This window comes from Vulpes vulpes, chromosome 5 (genome assembly GCF_048418805.1).
Source record: "Vulpes vulpes isolate BD-2025 chromosome 5, VulVul3, whole genome shotgun sequence".
In the NCBI taxonomy this organism is placed as follows: domain Eukaryota; kingdom Metazoa; phylum Chordata; class Mammalia; order Carnivora; family Canidae; genus Vulpes; species Vulpes vulpes.
The window spans coordinates 139,012,449-139,029,361 of record NC_132784.1 but is presented as its reverse complement, the minus strand read 5'-3'; the positions used below and the strand labels follow the sequence as shown (position 1 = coordinate 139,029,361).

At 42.9% G+C, this 16,913-nt stretch overlaps 2 protein-coding genes across 2 annotated transcripts in view; one reads left to right on the top strand and one right to left on the bottom strand.

Moving 5' to 3' along the window:
* The window catches only part of ZPBP (zona pellucida binding protein), an 88,859-nt gene extending 88,430 nt beyond the window's left edge, over positions 1-429 (bottom strand). Inside the window, exon 1 of the mRNA XM_072757402.1 lies at positions 285-429. Within this exon, the coding sequence (XP_072613503.1) occupies positions 285-414 (130 nt within the window). The 5' untranslated portion in view covers positions 415-429. The remainder of the gene's footprint in view (positions 1-284) is intronic.
* A 4,494-nt stretch (positions 430-4,923) lies between these two features.
* The window catches only part of SPMIP7 (sperm microtubule inner protein 7), a 59,832-nt gene continuing 47,842 nt past the window's right edge, over positions 4,924-16,913 (top strand). Inside the window, exons 1-2 of the mRNA XM_026006641.2 lie at positions 4,924-5,476; positions 13,468-13,565. Of these exons, the coding sequence (XP_025862426.2) occupies positions 4,924-5,476; positions 13,468-13,565 (651 nt within the window). The remainder of the gene's footprint in view (positions 5,477-13,467; positions 13,566-16,913) is intronic.

Genomic DNA, 16,913 nt, shown 5'->3' with positions numbered 1-16,913 from the left:
ACGAGCCCGAGTCCCGCACGGGCTCCATCCTGCGTCTCCATCCTGCATCCCCACGAGTCTCACAGGCACGCGCGGCTCTAGCATCTCCCGCTCAGTCCCCGCCCGCCCGGCCGCCCTCCCGAGGCCGTGAGCCCCGGAGCCCCCCCTCCGGCGCGTCCACGCGGACCGCGCGCTCCGAGGTCAGCTGCGGCTCCAGGCCTCGGAGCAGCGGACGGACGGACGGACGGACGGGGGCCCCGCACGGTCCCCGGCGCCTCCGCGGCTGGGCGGCGCCGACGCCTCACCTGGCGGGGACGCCCGCGCCACGAAGGCGGACAGCACGAGGCCGACCGCGGTCCAGCTGAGCGCGCAGCCCGCGCCCCGGGCCCGCCGCCAGCCCCGCCGCCGCCGCCGGCCGGGGGCCGAGGCCTCCATCCGCTCGCCGCCGCTGCCCACCGTCGCCGCGGACTGTCGTTAGGCGGCGCGCGCGCACCTGCCCGCCGGAAGTCGGCGCGCTGCGGACCGGAAGGGAGGCCGGAAGGACGGGCCGCCACTTCCGGCGGCGGGGGCGGGGCTGGGGGGCTGCCGCGTGCGCGCGTCCGTCGACGCCGAGCCCAGAAGGTTCTGGAACCGGGCGGGCGCGGCGGGATCCGGGGCCACCCGCTCGGCCCTGCGGCTGCGAGGATGGACGGGCACAGCCGCGACCCGGAGACGCGGGGACCCCGATCCCCACCCCCACCCCCACCCCCACCCCCACCCCGACGGCCGGGCGCCCCCCCCCCCCGCCCCCGACCCCGGAGCCGGGCCCCTGCCTGCTTGCGCTGCCGCCACCGCAACCTCAGCTCCAGGAGCGGAGGACGGAGGGGGAAGGGGAAGGGAGGGGAAGAAGGAAGGGAGGAGACGGAAGGAGAAGGAAGGAAGGAAGGAAGGAAGGAAGGAAGGAAGAAGGAAGGAAGGAAGGAGGAAGGAAGAAAGGAGGAAGGAAGAAAGGAGGGAAGGAAGGAAGGAAGGGGACGGAAGGAAGGAGAAGGAAGGAAGGAGGAAGAAAGGAGGGAAGGAAGGAGAAAGGGAAGGAAGGAAGGAAGGAGAAGGAAGGAAGGGGAAGGAAGGAAGGAAGGAAGGAGGAGAAAGGAGAAAGGAGGGAAGGAAGGAAGGAGGAAGGAAGGAAGAAGGAAGGAAGGAAGGAGAAAGGGAAGGAAGGAAGGAGGAAGGAAGGAAGGGGAAGGAAGGAAGGAAGGAGGAGAACGGAGGGAAGGAAGGAAGGAGAAAGGAGGGAAGGAAGGAAGGAGGAAGGAAGGAAGAAGGAAGGAAGGAAGGAGAAAGGGAAGGAAGGAAGGAGGAAGGAAGGAAGGAGAAGGAAGGAAGGGGAAGGAAGGAAGGAGGAAGGAAGGAAGGAAGGAGGAGAAAGGAGGGAAGGAAGGAAGGAGAAAGGAGGGAAGGAAGGAAGGAGGAAGGAAGGAAGAAGGAAGGAAGGAAGGAGAAACGGAAGGAAGGAAGGAGGAAGGAAGGAAGGAGAAGGAAGGAAGGAGGAAGGAGGGAAGGAAGGAAGGAGAAAGGAGGGAAGGAAGGAAGGAGGAAGGAAGGAAGAAGGAAGGAAGGAGAAAGGGAAGGAAGGAAGGAGGAAGGAAGGAGGAAGGAAGGAGGAAGGAAGGAAGGAAGGAAGGAGGAGAAAGGAGGGAAGGAAGGAAGGAGAAAGGAGGGAAGGAAGGAAGGAGGAAGGAAGGAAGAAGGAAGGAAGGAAGGAGGAAGAAAGGAGGGAAGGAAGGAAGGAAGGAAGGGGACGGAAGGAAGGAGAAGGAAGGAAGGAAGGGGAAGGAAGGAGGAAGGAAGGAAGAAAGGAGAAAGGGAAGGAAGGAAGGAAGGAGAAGGAAGGAAGGGGAAGGAAGGAAGGAAGGAGGAGAAAGGAGGGAGGAAGGAAGGAGAAAGGAGGGAAGGAAGGAAGGAAGAAGGAAGGAAGGAAGGAGAAAGGGAAGGAAGGAAGGAGGAAGGAAGGGGAAGGAAGGAAGGAGGAAGGAAGGAAGGAAGGAAGGAGGAGAAAGGAGGGAAGGAAGGAAGGAGGAAGAAGGGAAGGAAGGAAGGAAGGAAGGAGGACAGAAGGAAGGAGAAGGAAGGAAGGAAGGGGAAGGAAGGAAGAAAGGAAGGAAGGGGAAGGAAGGAGGAAGGAAGGAAGGAAGAAAGAAGGAAGGAAGGAGGAAGGAAGGGGACGGAAGGAAGGAAGGGGAAGGAAGGAAGGGGAAGGAAGGAGGAAGGAAGGAGAAGGAAGGGGAAGGAAGGAGAAGGAAGAAGGAAGGGGAAGGAAAGAAGGAAGGAAGGAGGGAGGAAGGAAGGAGAAGGAAGGAGAAGGAAGGAAGGAAGGAGAGAAGGAAGGGACGAGAGAAGGAAGGAAGGAGAGAAGGAAGGAAGGAAGGAGAAGCAAGGAAGGAAGGGGAAGCAAGGGAGGAAGAAGGAAGGAAAGGGAAGGAAGGAGAGGAAGGAAAAAGGAAGGGGAAGAAGGAAGAGGAACGAAGAAGGAAGGAGAAGGGAAGGAGGAAGGAAGGAAGGAGAGAAGGTAGGAAGGGAGGAGACAGAAGGAAAGAAGGGGAAGGAAGGAAGAAGGAGAAGGAAGGAAGGAGAAGGAAAGGAAGGAAGGAACGGGAAGCAGGGGAAGGAAGGAAGGAAGGGAAAGGAAGGAAAGAAAGGAAGGAAGAGGAAGAAGGAAAAAGGGCGGGGAAGGAAGAAGGAGAAAGGGAAGGAAGAGGAAGGAAGGGAAGGAAGGAAGGGGAAGAAGGAAGGAGGGAAGGAAGGAGAAGGAAGGAAGGACAGACAAGAGAGGAAGGAAAGAAACTGGAAAAAGGAACAAAGCCTTTTTCCAGACCAGGATCAGGACGTTCCTGGAGTTTTCTGGCTCTGTCTGCAGATGTTAAATGTTTGGTGAACTGTCCGCAGTGTGGTTTATTCCACTGAGTACATTTACATATTTAGAAATTCTTTCTGATTAAATTGTGCCGGAGCGTGCCTTAGTACGATTTGGATCTAGCCGGCGTTGTGGTCAAGACCTTGCAGTTCCCTTGAGGACATCAAATCAATACAGATTTTACTGAAAAGTGCTCAGTCACTATGCCTAAGTATGGCACCTGCTGAATCTCCTTTTCATTTTTTTTAAGATTTTATTTATTCATGAAAGACACAGAGAGAGAGGCAGAGACCCAGGCAGAGGGAGAAGCAGGCTCCATGCAGGGAGCCCCATGCGGGACTCAATCCTGGGACCCCAGGATCAGGCCCTGGCCCGAAGGCAGATGCTCAACCACCACCCAGGCGTCCCTGTTCCAGTTTTTGTTACAACAAATACGCTGCCGGGCACGTTCTTGTGCCTGTGTTCTGCTGTGCAGGTGTAATCATTTCCCCAGGATATATAATCCTAGGAGTAGCATTCTAGATTGTAGGGTATGTGAATGTTCAACTTTTATGAGATCTAATCAGTTTGGTCTTCAAAGTGATTGTACACTTTAGCATTCCACCGTCAGTGTATGAGGACCTATTATTCCAATCCTCTTCGATACTTGGTTTTATAGATTTTACTTTTTTGTGTTTAAGATTTTTTTTCCATTTTATTCATGAGAGACACACAGAGGCAGAGACCCAGGCAGAGGGAGAAGCAGGCTCCATGCGGGGAGCCCGACGTGGGACTCAATCTCAGGACCCCAGGATCACGCCCTGAGCCGAAGGCAGATGCTCAATCGCTGAGCCACCCAGGCGTCCCGCCTTTTCATTTTTATAAACTAGAAAGCCTGACCAACACCAAATGGTCCTCTGACTGCCACTGACTTTTGCCATTAAGAATTTGCGTAAGTTCATCGGTCCCTCCTACCTTCATCTGCTGTGTAAATTCCTCACGTTTAACTTGACAGAAGGACAAGCGTTGTGGTCAAGGACGTTATATTGGAGATTAGTCCATAAGTATTGGGAATCTAAAGATGGAAAGCCAGTTGCTAGAATAAGGAAGTAGGTGTCTCATTGATGTTTGCTTTTTTATTATTATTATTATTCCAATAGGGATGGTGTGAACCTCGTGCCTTAAATCCAATATTTGGAATTCCTGTGAAACTTCCTTTTCGTGCAAGTCCAAATTATCCCATTGAAATGAGCTTCTGAATAACCAATACATTAATGTTTTATTTTTTACATGTGAGGTAATAGCTCATATTTTACTAGTTTTTCTACTAATTTTCTGAAATGAGTGCACAAACTCCATTGGTCTTACTCCATACATTGGTAGCCAAAGAGTAAGATAATTTAGGGCATTTTAAGATGAATTTGTACTTGGACTATTATTTTTGTTAAAAATTAGGTGCACTGAATGAACTATAGTCTAATACCCGTTCTTTCTTTGCATTGCATTTAAATTTACATTTATTTAGGTCGGGAGTTTTGTAATTTATCGTATCCTGTCTTTAAGTACTTAATTTTAGTCAAATGTATTTATACATTAAAAAATATATTCTCACTTGATTAGCTGCTCTGTACCCTTTAGTGAATAAGGTGTCAACTTATGGAAGCATTTAAAAACAAATTACAAATGAGCACAGTTTTCCTGAGCAGTGGTAAGGAGGCTATCATGAAAATACTAACAAGGCGACTCTTGTTCTTCCTAAGAATTAAATTATGACATATATAGCAAATGGTCCAGTGTGTGAGTTCCAGCTGTTGCCAAGCAACAGGGACTCTTTTTTTTTTTTTTTTTTTCCTGTCCTGGTCCCTTACTGCTCTATACTTTTGGTAGAGAAAAAGTACTTGTCTTAAAAAAAAAAAAATACTCTATCGACATTTAGAACAGCAGATCAGTAACTTTATATTAGATGAACCAATCCTCAACTATTGGAGATAGTAAGTTTTATAGTTAAATAGGAGTCCTCAGAAGCACTTAATTTACAGTCATCCAGAATTCAAAAGAGAAAGGCCACGGATATGGGTTCACAGTACGGACCTGGAAAGATAAGTATCTCTGAGAGGTCCATCCTTTCAGGAAAAAAGGCCATTGAGAATATAGGTTACCCCCACTACTGTGATCTCTTAAGGAAAATGAACATGCCTTTTGTGAAAGGAGTTGAGGACAGACACAACTATGGCAGAATCGAAAAGAAATGCAACCCTGCTTTTCTTAAATTTCACCCTTACCCCCCTTCAGTCTTGCCAGACTACCATTTACACTACCCTTATCCCCCACCGTATGGGCAGGATTATCCATTATTTCCACTTCGAGATGACGTGCCCTTGGGCGATTGCTGTTCAGGGTTTTTGAGTCCTGGTGGCGATGCTGACCTGAAGCCTGGCGTTGGCAGAGCCATACCAAGCCTGGTGGATTTCAGTGATGTGAAACCGCAGCATCGAGTTCCCAGGCCAGACACGGGATTTCAAACAACGCTAAAAAGGCAAAACATTTTGTTAGAAGAACTAAAACAGGACAGGAGATGGAATTCCAGGGCAGTACCAGACGTTTCCATCAGAGCAAGACTTGGAGGTAAATAAAGTTACATGGGCCTTACAATTTTTAAACGAGGGAGAAGAGTGTGGATATAAGATTAAGTATTTAGCAGTAAATTTAACATAAAGTTGTAAAGAACTGAATAAGGATTCTTATTTTAAAATTCTAGATTGGGCAGCCCGGGTGGCTCAGGGGTTTAGCGCCACCTTCGGCCCAGGGTATGATGCTGGAGTCCCACATCGGGCTCCCTGCATGGAGCCTGCTTCTCTCCCTCTGCCTGTGTCTCTGACTCTCTCTGTGTGTCTTTCATGAATAAATAAAAAAAACTAAAAAATAAAATTATAGATTGTAAGAAAAAAAGAATGATTAGCCTTTTATAAACCTATTTGTAAAAAAAAATGGTTTTTAAAAGTGCATTAATTAGGGTAAGTGACCAACGCAAAGTGATATCAGATAACTTATTCTAGACATATGGATAACCTAAATTTTCCACAAGGACATACATGTTTAGTTTTGATACTCATGTAGCATGGCTGCGTATATCTGTCTCCCTTGAAAAAACAAATCTGCTGGTGGTTATAAAAGAGCGAGGTCACAGGAGCTGAAATGAAACGGAAGGTAGTTACAGGTAGATTCCGGGTCTACTGGGAAGCAACCCTTACGTAGCCCTGGACACGGAATGGATGACCTCTTACTGATATTTAGCCTTAGGGTTTCTGTGTGAGAACTCCCAGAGAGTGTCACAGGCCTGCTACGGGAAGAGTGAGAAACACGTCCAAAGGAAAGCCACGCGGAGGATTTTTGTATGGGGGTGTGTGTGGCAAGCAGGGAGTGCAAGGAGGTTAACATCTTTGAGCGTGTGGAAGGGAAAGGACCACATGCTGTAGCAAGAGATGCTAAGCTTCGTCTAGCACCAGAGGCTACACCCCCCTCCACTGCTCTTGGGCACTGCCCACAGACTACAGGCCTACGGGACAGTCTGGAGGAACAGTGATGCCACCAGTGTTTGGAGCAGTGAGGACTCGTGGTTCCTGCCACTTTTCCTTGGAGAGAGGCCATAGGCTCTCAGGACCTGGCAGGGGGTAAGAAAAAGGGAAAAAGTAATAGACAAGAAGAGCCCCTCTTCCCCGCCCCACCCTGCAGACAGCGATTTGGAGAGATGCAAGCATATGGTAAGAGTTAGGCTTTTAGTGTGCACTCCAGCTCTGGACTGGCACATGGGCTTCAGGAAATCCCTTCGTTTGGAATTTCCATATGAAGAGTATGGATGAGGCTCACAACCTGTTTTAAGAAATGAGCACTTTATAAGCCCCCGGAAGTGCCACCTAGTGAACCACAGCATTACTGAAAGCTACCGTCATTCGCGCTCAACCACTGATGAGTTCAGGGCTGTGTTGCCGACGCAGAACATCTTACTGATTCCCAACCAGTGACTGTTTTTCAACTCTGTGAAGGAAAGAGCTTGAGCTCACTCTTTTGCTAATGTTTCAATGTAAAATAATAGAGTATGTCTTTAAAGGAATTGAAGTCGTTTTTCCTAGTTCTCCTACCTTGGACAAGCATAGTACTTCACGTAAGCAGTCACCCTAGGCTAGTGTAGTGTAACTTCTAAGAACAATATCTTTGGTTTGTAACTTTTTCTAAGACTGGACTCCCAAGGCATTATTACAACAAAATAGAGGTTGAAGAAATCATTTATTAAAGCTGACATACAACGAGAATAGGGTCAACAGACTGCACCAACAATTCAGAACCAAGTATAGAACTCACTACCTGGATCACTACAACAGAACTCAGTAGACTTGCTGAGCTTTCGTCCTGATCGAAGCCTTACTCGTACTATGCCCCAGGGTTGGCTGCTAATCTTTATGCCTTTATGTATCTATATTTGTAAATTCATGTGCCAATAATGCTTCCTAAGGTCATAGAACTATTTCGTGTAATTCACATAGGAATATGTGAATGCACCAATAAATGTTAGTGATTAGAAAGTCCAGAATTTTCATTTCCTTGGCATTAACAGTACTTCTCATAAAATTATAAGGATTATGTGAATTAAGACATGTAAAACACAACAAAATTCCTAGAACTTGGTTAAAGCATTCAATTAATAGTAGCTGTTAATATTAACTATTACAGTTTCAAAGAGTAATACTGGCAGGCCATGGATTTGGTTTGATATAATTTGTCCTAGGTTTTCAATGATTTTGTACATCTTGGAAATAATCGTTAATTGTAAATAATAAGTACTTTTCAGTTTTTAGCAACCTAAATCCACATAATTTCAAATACATTCTGGTAAAGAAGAATGTCTTTGTAAAATTACTTAGATCACACATCAGTATGCTTTTCAGTGGGCTTTCATAAATACCAAAATAATATCATAAACGATTATATTGCCAATTTGCCAATTTCTTGCCTTATTCCAACTTTGTCTAGACAATTAATTGGGTTCAGCGCTCTTTTGTTCCTAGTTGACGTTCTTTCTCATTTACCAATCAAGTACTCTACACTTACCCTAATTGTATTCAAACCTTTCATTGGTCTTTTTGCCTCTCCTTAAGCAGGTGATCCATCTTCCTTACCACAGAGAAAGTAGAGGTTGCCAGTTATCACATCCTTGACTTTCCTACATTCAGCTTCCTAATATCAATATTTATAACTCTTAGTATATCTTCCTACATTTTTCTTTTTTAGCCACTGTCTCAGCTCAAGCTGCTAAAACAAAATACCATAGACTGGGTGGCTTAAGCAACAGGCATTTATTTCTCACAGTTCTGGAGGCTGGGAAGTCCAAGATCAGGGTACCAGCTAATTTGGTTCCTGGTGAGAGCCTTCTTTTCTGGCTTGCAGAGGGCCTGCTTCTGCTTCCTCACATGGCAGAGAGAGAGAGAGAGACAGCTCTGGTCTCTCCCCTCCTCTTTTTATAAGAACAGTAATCCTATCCTGAGAGCCACACCCTCCAGACCTTATCTAAACCTAATTATCTCCCGAAGGCCCAACCTTCCAATTGGGGTTAGACGTTTCAATATTTGAATTTGTGGGGGGTACACAAACCTTCAATCCATAACAGTCAACCATTTTTAAGTGTGTGGTTCATTGGCATTAGGTGCCATCTTCACTATTCATCTCCTTAACACTTTTCATCTTAAAAAACTGAAACTCTGAACCCATTAAATACTAACTCCCTATCTCCTCCCCTACCTCTACCCCCTGGCAATCACTGTTTTACTTTCTATCTCAGAATCTGGCTACTATAGAAACCTTATATAAGTGAAGTCGTAGTAGAGTCATAAAGTCTTCATGACTGGCTTATTCCAGTTAGCATAATGTCCTCATGGACAACAATGTCTATGTCGTTCCAAGTGTCAATTTCTTTTTAAGGCAGAATAATTTTCTATGTATATACCACATTTTGTTTTTTTATCTATCGATGGACCCTTGGGTTGCTTCACCCTTTGACTATTGTGAATAATATGGCTATAGACATAGGGGTGCAGATACCTCTTTAAGAGCCTGCTTTCAATTCTTTGGGGTATATACCCAAAAGTGGGATTTCTCTATTACATGATAATTCCATGTTTAATGTTTTGAGAAGCCACCATACGGGTTTTCCATAATGGCTCTTCCATTTTACGTTGCCTCTGACAATGCACAAATACAATTCCTTGCACTGAAGGAATAAAGCTCACTTGGTCATGGAATTTAATACTTTCAATGTGCTGTTAAATTCTGTTTTCTAGTATTTTGAGGATTTTTGCATCAATATTTATCAGCGATGTTGATCTGCAGTCTTCTTGTACTGTCTGTGTCAGATTTTGTAATCAAGGTAATGTAGGCCTCATAGAATGAGTCTGGAAGCATCCCCTTATCTTCAATATTTTCGAAACAGTTTGAGAGGGATTGGTATTAATTCTTTGTTTTGTAGAATTCACCAGTGAAACCATCTGGTCCTGAACTTTTCTTTGTTGATAAGTTTTTGATTATTGATTCTCCTTATTAGTTACAGATCTGTTCATATTTTTTGTTTCTTCATAATTCAATCTTAATAGGTTTCATGTTTCTAGGAATTTGTCTATTTCATCTAGGTTATAAAATTTGTTGGTGCACAGTTGTTCATAGTATATTCTTACCCTTTTTATTTCTGTAAAGTTGTTAGTTTGCAACCTCAAGAGTTCTTTGGGTGAAATCCAAAACTGGCTCTCATACACAGAGGGCAGAGGGAGAACAAAGAAAGAGGCAGGTCACTCCAGATGGGTAAGTGGCAGGTTTAATAAGCAAGAGGACTTACATACAAGGCTTGTCTTGGGTGGCTGCAAGACAAATTGATCTCCACAGCTGGCCGCTGGAATCCTAAAAGTTTATATAAAGACCTTGCCAGCGTCTAGACATATATACCATCCAGATGATCGCAACAACACCTTACTCTGGGCTACATTCTAAGAATAGCTCCTACTGGGGGAGTTGGGGGCAGAAAGTATATTTCAAGGATGGGAGTGGGTGAGAAGCTTCCCATGCCGGAGTCCAGCTTACAGTCACATCTTCTTGATGACTTCCTCCAACAAAAATCAGTTGCCCTGTGTCCTTTCTCATTTGTGATTTTAGTTTATTTGAATCTTCTTTTTTTCTGAATCAGTCTAGCTAAAGGTTTGTCAATTTTTTTTTATGTTTCCAAAAAAACAACTTTTGCTTTCATTGATTCTGTTGGTTTTTTTTTTTTTCTTTTATTTATCTCTATGCTGATCTTTATTATTTCTTTCTGCTAGATTTGGGTTTAGTTTCTTTTTTTGTAGCTCCTTAAGTTACAAATTTAGGTTGTTTACTTGAGATCTTTTTTCATTAATATGAGTACTTATTCCTATAAATTTCTCTTTTAGCTTTACTTTTGTTGAATCCCATAACTTCTGTTGTATTATGTTTTTGTTTTCATTTGTCTCAAGATAATTTCTAATTTTCCATAGGATTTCTTCTTTGTTTATTTAGGGATGTGATGTTTAATTTTCACATATTGATTTGTAGTTTCATTCCATTTTATCAATTTCTACTTTGATTCCATTGTGATCAGAAAATATACTTTGTATTATTTCAGTTTTTTAAAATTTATGAAGACCTATTTTGTGGCCTACAACATAACCTATTCTTTTTAAAAAAAAAAAGATTATTTATTCTATTTATTCATGAGAGATAGAGGCAGAGACATGGGCAGAAGGAGAAGCACAGGATTCGATCCTGCCGGGATCATGCCCTGAGCCAAAGACAGACATCTCAACCGCTGAGCCAGCCAGGCATCCCATAATCTGTTCCATGTGCACTTGAGAAAAATATGTATTTTGCTTGGGGATCCTGTTGGATAAAGTGTTCTGTATATCCTTTTGGGTCAAATTTTTGAGTCCTCTATTTCCTTTTCATTTATTTATTTATCTTTTTTTTTTTTTTTTTTTAGATTTTATTTATTTGAGAGAGACACAGAGAGTATGAGTGGAGAGAGGGAGAAGCAGACTCCACGCTGAACAGGGAGTCGTATGTGAGGCTCCATCCCAGGACCCTGAGATCATGACTCAAGCCAAAGGCAGATGATGCTTAACCAACTGAGCCACCCAGGCACCCCACGTCCTCTATTTCCTTGATGATCTTTGTCTAGTTGTTCTATCCATTACTGAAAGAGTATTAAAGTCTCCAACTATTATTGTAGAGTTATTTCTCCTTTCAATTCTGTCAATATTTGTGTCATGTATCTTGAAGATCTATGTTTGGTGCATATAGGTAAAATAGAGAACAGAAAAGCAGAAAAAAAATCAACTAAACCTGAAAATACTTCTTTGAAAATAACAAAATAGGCCTACTGTTAGCTATATCGAGAAAGAAAACTCAGAGAAGACTACTAACAATGGTATTTTAGATGTTGAAAAAACATATTCCTAGCCATTAGAGGAGAGAAAACACATGAATGAGAAAATATCAATAGAATAGTCCTTAAATCTTTCTTTTAAGGTTCTGTTTCTTTAAAAGCACCACATTATGGAAATGTTTTATAATAATAGGACCTATGGAAAAATAGTGTTCATGGCAGACCTCTCCAAACTCATACAATTTCATGGGTTACATACAAAACCAACTTACGATGAAAATATCACATTTTCAAATATGTTAAATCTCTAATAAGTGAAGAAATAGTGTAGTGGTTTCCCTGACAAAGGACTTGATACTGGTTTGATGGCCTGAAAGTAGTGAAGTGAGGCTGTACATTGTGAAGTAGACATGAGCGATCGCTGATCCCAAAAGTGGCCCTTGGCAATTCACTGCTTCCTATGTGCGCCTGCTTCCCCTCCTACCATGGGATGAGGTCTGTTTCCTTCACACATTGACTCTGCGCTTCAGCCTGTAAGATGTTAGCAAGTGGAGACTTGTTTTAGTACTTGCACATTGGGATTGGGCCTTTTGTGATTCTCCCTCTAAATTCTTAGTCACTATTTTGTGAACAATTCAACATAGGCCCATAGGAAGAAAAAAATAACAAAAAGCAAGGTACTGGTCAGCTGCTCCAGCTGAGCTCCCCAGTAACAGTCGATACCCACTCTGGCAAGTGGGCGAGATAATTTTGGACTTCTGGAGCTCTCCCACCTGACATGTAGCACCCCGACTAGCTTCAGAGTCCTGGAGGACAATGAATGGTTGTTCTGAGATCCTAGGCTTCGGAGTGCTTTGTCTTGCAGCAGTAGATACTGAAGGCAACGGAAATGACCTCATCTTATTTAGGTGTGAATGTCGTGACCCTGACATTCATAGTTGTAATTCAGTGTCCTGTTCCCTATCTCTCACTCTGGCTTACAAATCAAATTTTAGGTTCTGTTCTACTTTCCTCCTTTTTCAAAGCCGCTGCTTCAATGGCAGCAAATCTGAAGGAACCACAGAGTGCCATCCTGCTGCTGTTGGCATGGTAGTCCTCTGGAGCATTTCCTCCGGCCAGCTGTGTCGCAGACAGAATTATCCTTATTCTCAAAACTGAAATAATCATGGGGTTCAGCACTGCCTTTCTCACTGTGCCTTGACCTCTCGCCTATGCCTCGATGTTTTCTATTGCTGCTGTGACGAAGTGCCTTAGACTTAGCAGCCTAACACAAAACCCATTCATTAGCTCCCAGTTTTATGAGAAGTCTGAGCAGGGGCAACTGGTTTTCTGTTCAGGACCTCACTGCCCAAACCTGCAGCATCTGGGGAAGATCTACTGTAGGCTTATTCAGGTTGTGCAGAATCTGGTTTCTGGCACTAGAGGTGTTAGTTTCCTCGCTCTCAGACAGCCAGGGATGCTCCTCTTCTGGAGGCTGCTCCCTCCCACGCGGCCTCCTCCGTCTTCCAAGCCAACAGCGGTGTGTTGAGGCCTCCTCGGCCTCTAATGCCTCTGACTTCCCCTTTGTCATGGTGAGATCATGTATCATCTTCAGGAAGATGTTCTTATCTCCCCACAGTGTGGCTGAGCTCCTGTTACTCCTCTGCCCTCCCACAGCACTCAGAGTGCAAGTATTATTACAGTGGCTGCAGGACATGGGAATCATCTACTTACGTGACTCTTTTCCATTGGTTCACCTCAGCATCAGGAACCCCCTTCTGCCTTGGTGTACACACCTACCTCCATTTATGGCGCAGTAAATACTTGTTGAAGTCAGTGTGCATGTTTGCTAGTCTCTTAGGACATCTATTGTGAGATGATAAGTTATCTGCATAGTAACCTGATTCCTTTGTGTTGCCACCATCCCCAAAACATCCACAAGCTCATCTACAGATTCATAGTACCCAACAGGCCTCTTCAAGTAATGAGTAAGAACAAATAATTCTGCACTATTATAATTATCCTAACGTGTACATTCCAGAGCTATTCAGTTCTCACTGCTAAGAAAAGTTGTTAGATAATCCATTGGAAGTTAACATCAGTTAACATCACACAGTTTAGCTTTCTACTAGGAAGTATTTCTGGTGAAAGAAAAGTGTATCGCATTTTTAACCCAAAGCACATACATTTTTGTTTTCAGGTTGGACAAGCCCACTGAAAGTTCCTCATGTACGACCTCGTCATGAAGCATGCTCAGTAAATCACACGTATGCGTTTGATGAAGAAGCAACATGTACAGTAAGATGTCCTTGATTATGTTATACAGTATTTGTAATTTTATTGTCTGTATGTGTGATATTTCATGCAAAAAAAAGTAGCTACCATTTAATAAGTGCTTCTTAGGTGCCAGGCACCGCGTGCCCCTTCACAGTGATTGTATATCACATATGATCTTGTGCTTCCTACAATAGTCAGGGGAGGAGCCATGTGCCCTTTACAGGCAAAGGCATCCGCCTCCAGTAGCGGTGAGTGGTGGCCACTGAATGGCTGACAGCCACCAGCCTGGAGGGCTGAACCTCCCACGCTGTCCCCTCAGACTTTGGCCGATGGCTGCCTGACTTCCTTGAGGAAATAGACCTAAAGCTAAGCTGGGTCCTGCTGAGACCACATTGTCACTCTTCCTGCTTCCACCCTACTCTTCACCTAGAGTGCTCCTACATGTATTACTCCGCAAAAATCCTGTCTCCATCCCCTCTTCTGGACAAGGCAATGTTGATATCCCCACTTTATTTAACAAGGCTAATCCCCAGTGATGTTAACTAATTGACTTTTAACCACACAGTAAATATGAAACCAAAATTTAAACCTAGGTATCCTTCTGAATTTAAGGACGGTGTTATTAACCATTTTTCTATGTGGATTGTTTAGTTCCTAAAACCATGATATTTAAATGACTCGATGACCCTAAGGGATATACAGATAGCTCAAGGTTTTTTCTTTCTTTAAAAAAAAATGACTTTATTGAGATATATTTCATACGGCACAAAAGTCATCCTTTTAAAGTGTTCAGTTTTTTTAAAAGATACAGAATTGAGCAATGTCACCACAATCTAATTCTAGAACATTTTCATCACCCCGAAGAGAAACCCCATACCCATTAGCAGTAAAGATGTGAATACTTTTAAGGAATCAGTTTCCATTTCGGTAAGTCCCATATGTACTCCTTACTAAAATTGATCTGCCTGCTAATTTATCTGCAGTTATGGTGTTAAATTTATTTCCACTTTTCCCACCTCTTCCTTCATGATTGCCCATTCTGATTTTCCCGTAGAGGGGATTGGGGCATACCTCCCACAACCATCAGTTGTACTATACAGGACATGACTAAGGAGCAACAAGGGCATTCAAAATACATGTCATCAGTTCCTCCTTTATCAAGACATCATGCACCCATGCCAAGGCTTCCTGCTTTTTCTTGTCTATAGAGTTTTCTTTTCTTTTTTTTTTTTTTTATAGATTTTTCTTAATAAGAAAATCTTGGCCTTAGAAATGCAAGTATTTTGGCCTGTTTTGAGTCATTCTAAACCAAGATAAAATGCAGAATTTGGTTGCAAGGGTAAAGAAAATGTGTACTATAATAGTCTCACGTATTCCATCTCCAGACTTCTCAAAGTATTCATTGCTCCTGTAGGTAAATCCTTTGAGAGCTAATCAAAGTAAATGTTATAAGAAATTGAAGGCATTGGTGCCTTTTGTTTTCATTTAAGCTGCAATTTCATGGCAAGTCTCCATGCCTTGTCTAGTTACCATTTTAGAGTTAGAATATTGAAGTAGGTGTGTGTCATGTAAATGCTTATTCACATACTTATTCAAAGTCAAAATAAATTTAGACTTTCTGTTGCAGAAAATAAATCTGGATATTTTACTTCCAGTAGTGGAAGCTAACCAGGTAACATGGGACAATACTTGTAATGGAAAACAACTTAATTAGTATTTCTTTTTCCTTAAAATATCAAAAAGCTAGTAGAGAAAAGTGACTAGGTCAACGAAAGGATAGAAACTAAGATTTAAGCCTAGTGCTCAAATTTCTGCATGCCACTTTGGCTATGCAGAAATTTGCCATTTTAGGAGGGGTAACTACAACTTTGAGCTGGACCTTGTAGTCTCATAAGTATAAAAGATCAAAAGTTGGAACTGATCTCTGAAAATAATCCACTGCTTCAGGATGAATACATCCACCGCATGCTCATTCCTGGGGTTTCCTGCAGGGTCCCCTCCCATTCCCTGCTGTACATTGGGCGCTAGGGCTCCACACAAGCACCACATACCACAGCAACACAGCTGTCGGTGTTCATCCCAGCACCAATGCAAATGGCAGCACAATTTTCAAGAGAGAGCCAAAGCATGAAAGACACAAGAATGGAAAGAAATAGTAAATTCCTGATTTTTTTCCACATTGTTTATGGTAATTCATTGTTTGGAATCTGGACATCAACAGTCATCTTTTGTCAGCTCTTGTGAAATGTGAGGAAATTCTAGGAAGTTGAGGCGTTTATGATGTTGATGGTGATGAAGGACCTTAATGTGAATGATGCTAAAGTATTAGGACGTAAAGGAAGATCTTCTTCGATGTCTTGTCATAGAACCTAAGAAATGTCTAGCATTGGTAGAGAGGTTCCCATTGAAACAAATTCCAAGAATACTGAAGATGAAGCTAAATAGCAAATTTAGTCCCTTCTTTATGAAATAGTACACACAAAACATGTAGAGAACAGAAAGAGTAAAATATTACACCTGCAAGAGAATAGATACTATAAAGATTTCTTTGACAAAATGGTGTTAAGTAATACATTTGAGGATCTGAAAACCAACGTTTCATAAAGAAATTGAAGATACATAAAATATAGAAGTGGCAGCTTATAAAGACTAATCAGAAAAGAGAAAAGATGGTGTATTGGAGAAAAATCCAGGTTCCAATGAAAGAGTATACCATGATATCCATGATATACTAAAATGATGATAAACAATAATATGAACCACCAGAAAATGAGAAGGCATAAATTTCAGATACTGCTAGTGAAGATTGGACACAGGTTCGGAAGAATTAGTTGTCTCCCTAATGAAGAACAATAAGGACACACAAATTTCAGAATCTCTGCCCCTAAAAGAAGAGGACCATTCCCATCCACACATTACCCAGCAACCTTATCAGTACGTTACCCACAGAACATGGCTGATTGTGACAGATCTTGCGAATTGCTGAGAAGCTCACATTAAAAGATATTTTAAGTGAATTGCTATCAATCCTAATTTAGTATACTTTTTAGAAGTGAAAATTTTAAGTGATTTTGCCTTCCTACGTCTCTTCTTTCTGACAATGCATCCACTGGTTTTACTTGCTTGCTTGTTCTGTCTCTAACACTCTTACTCATGTTTACCAATAGTTCTTATCTATATATGTGATTTTTCAGAGAAGATCTAGATATTATACTGATGATGTCGCAGCAGTTGATTTGGCAAAGATTCAATGCTTATTAGGATAGGACATCAACAATGTTAGATTGCTATGGGTGACCTGTATGCTAAACATAGATTTCTTTTTAATCTGTAGAGGCACTGAAATATTTGTTCATGACTCTTGCTGGT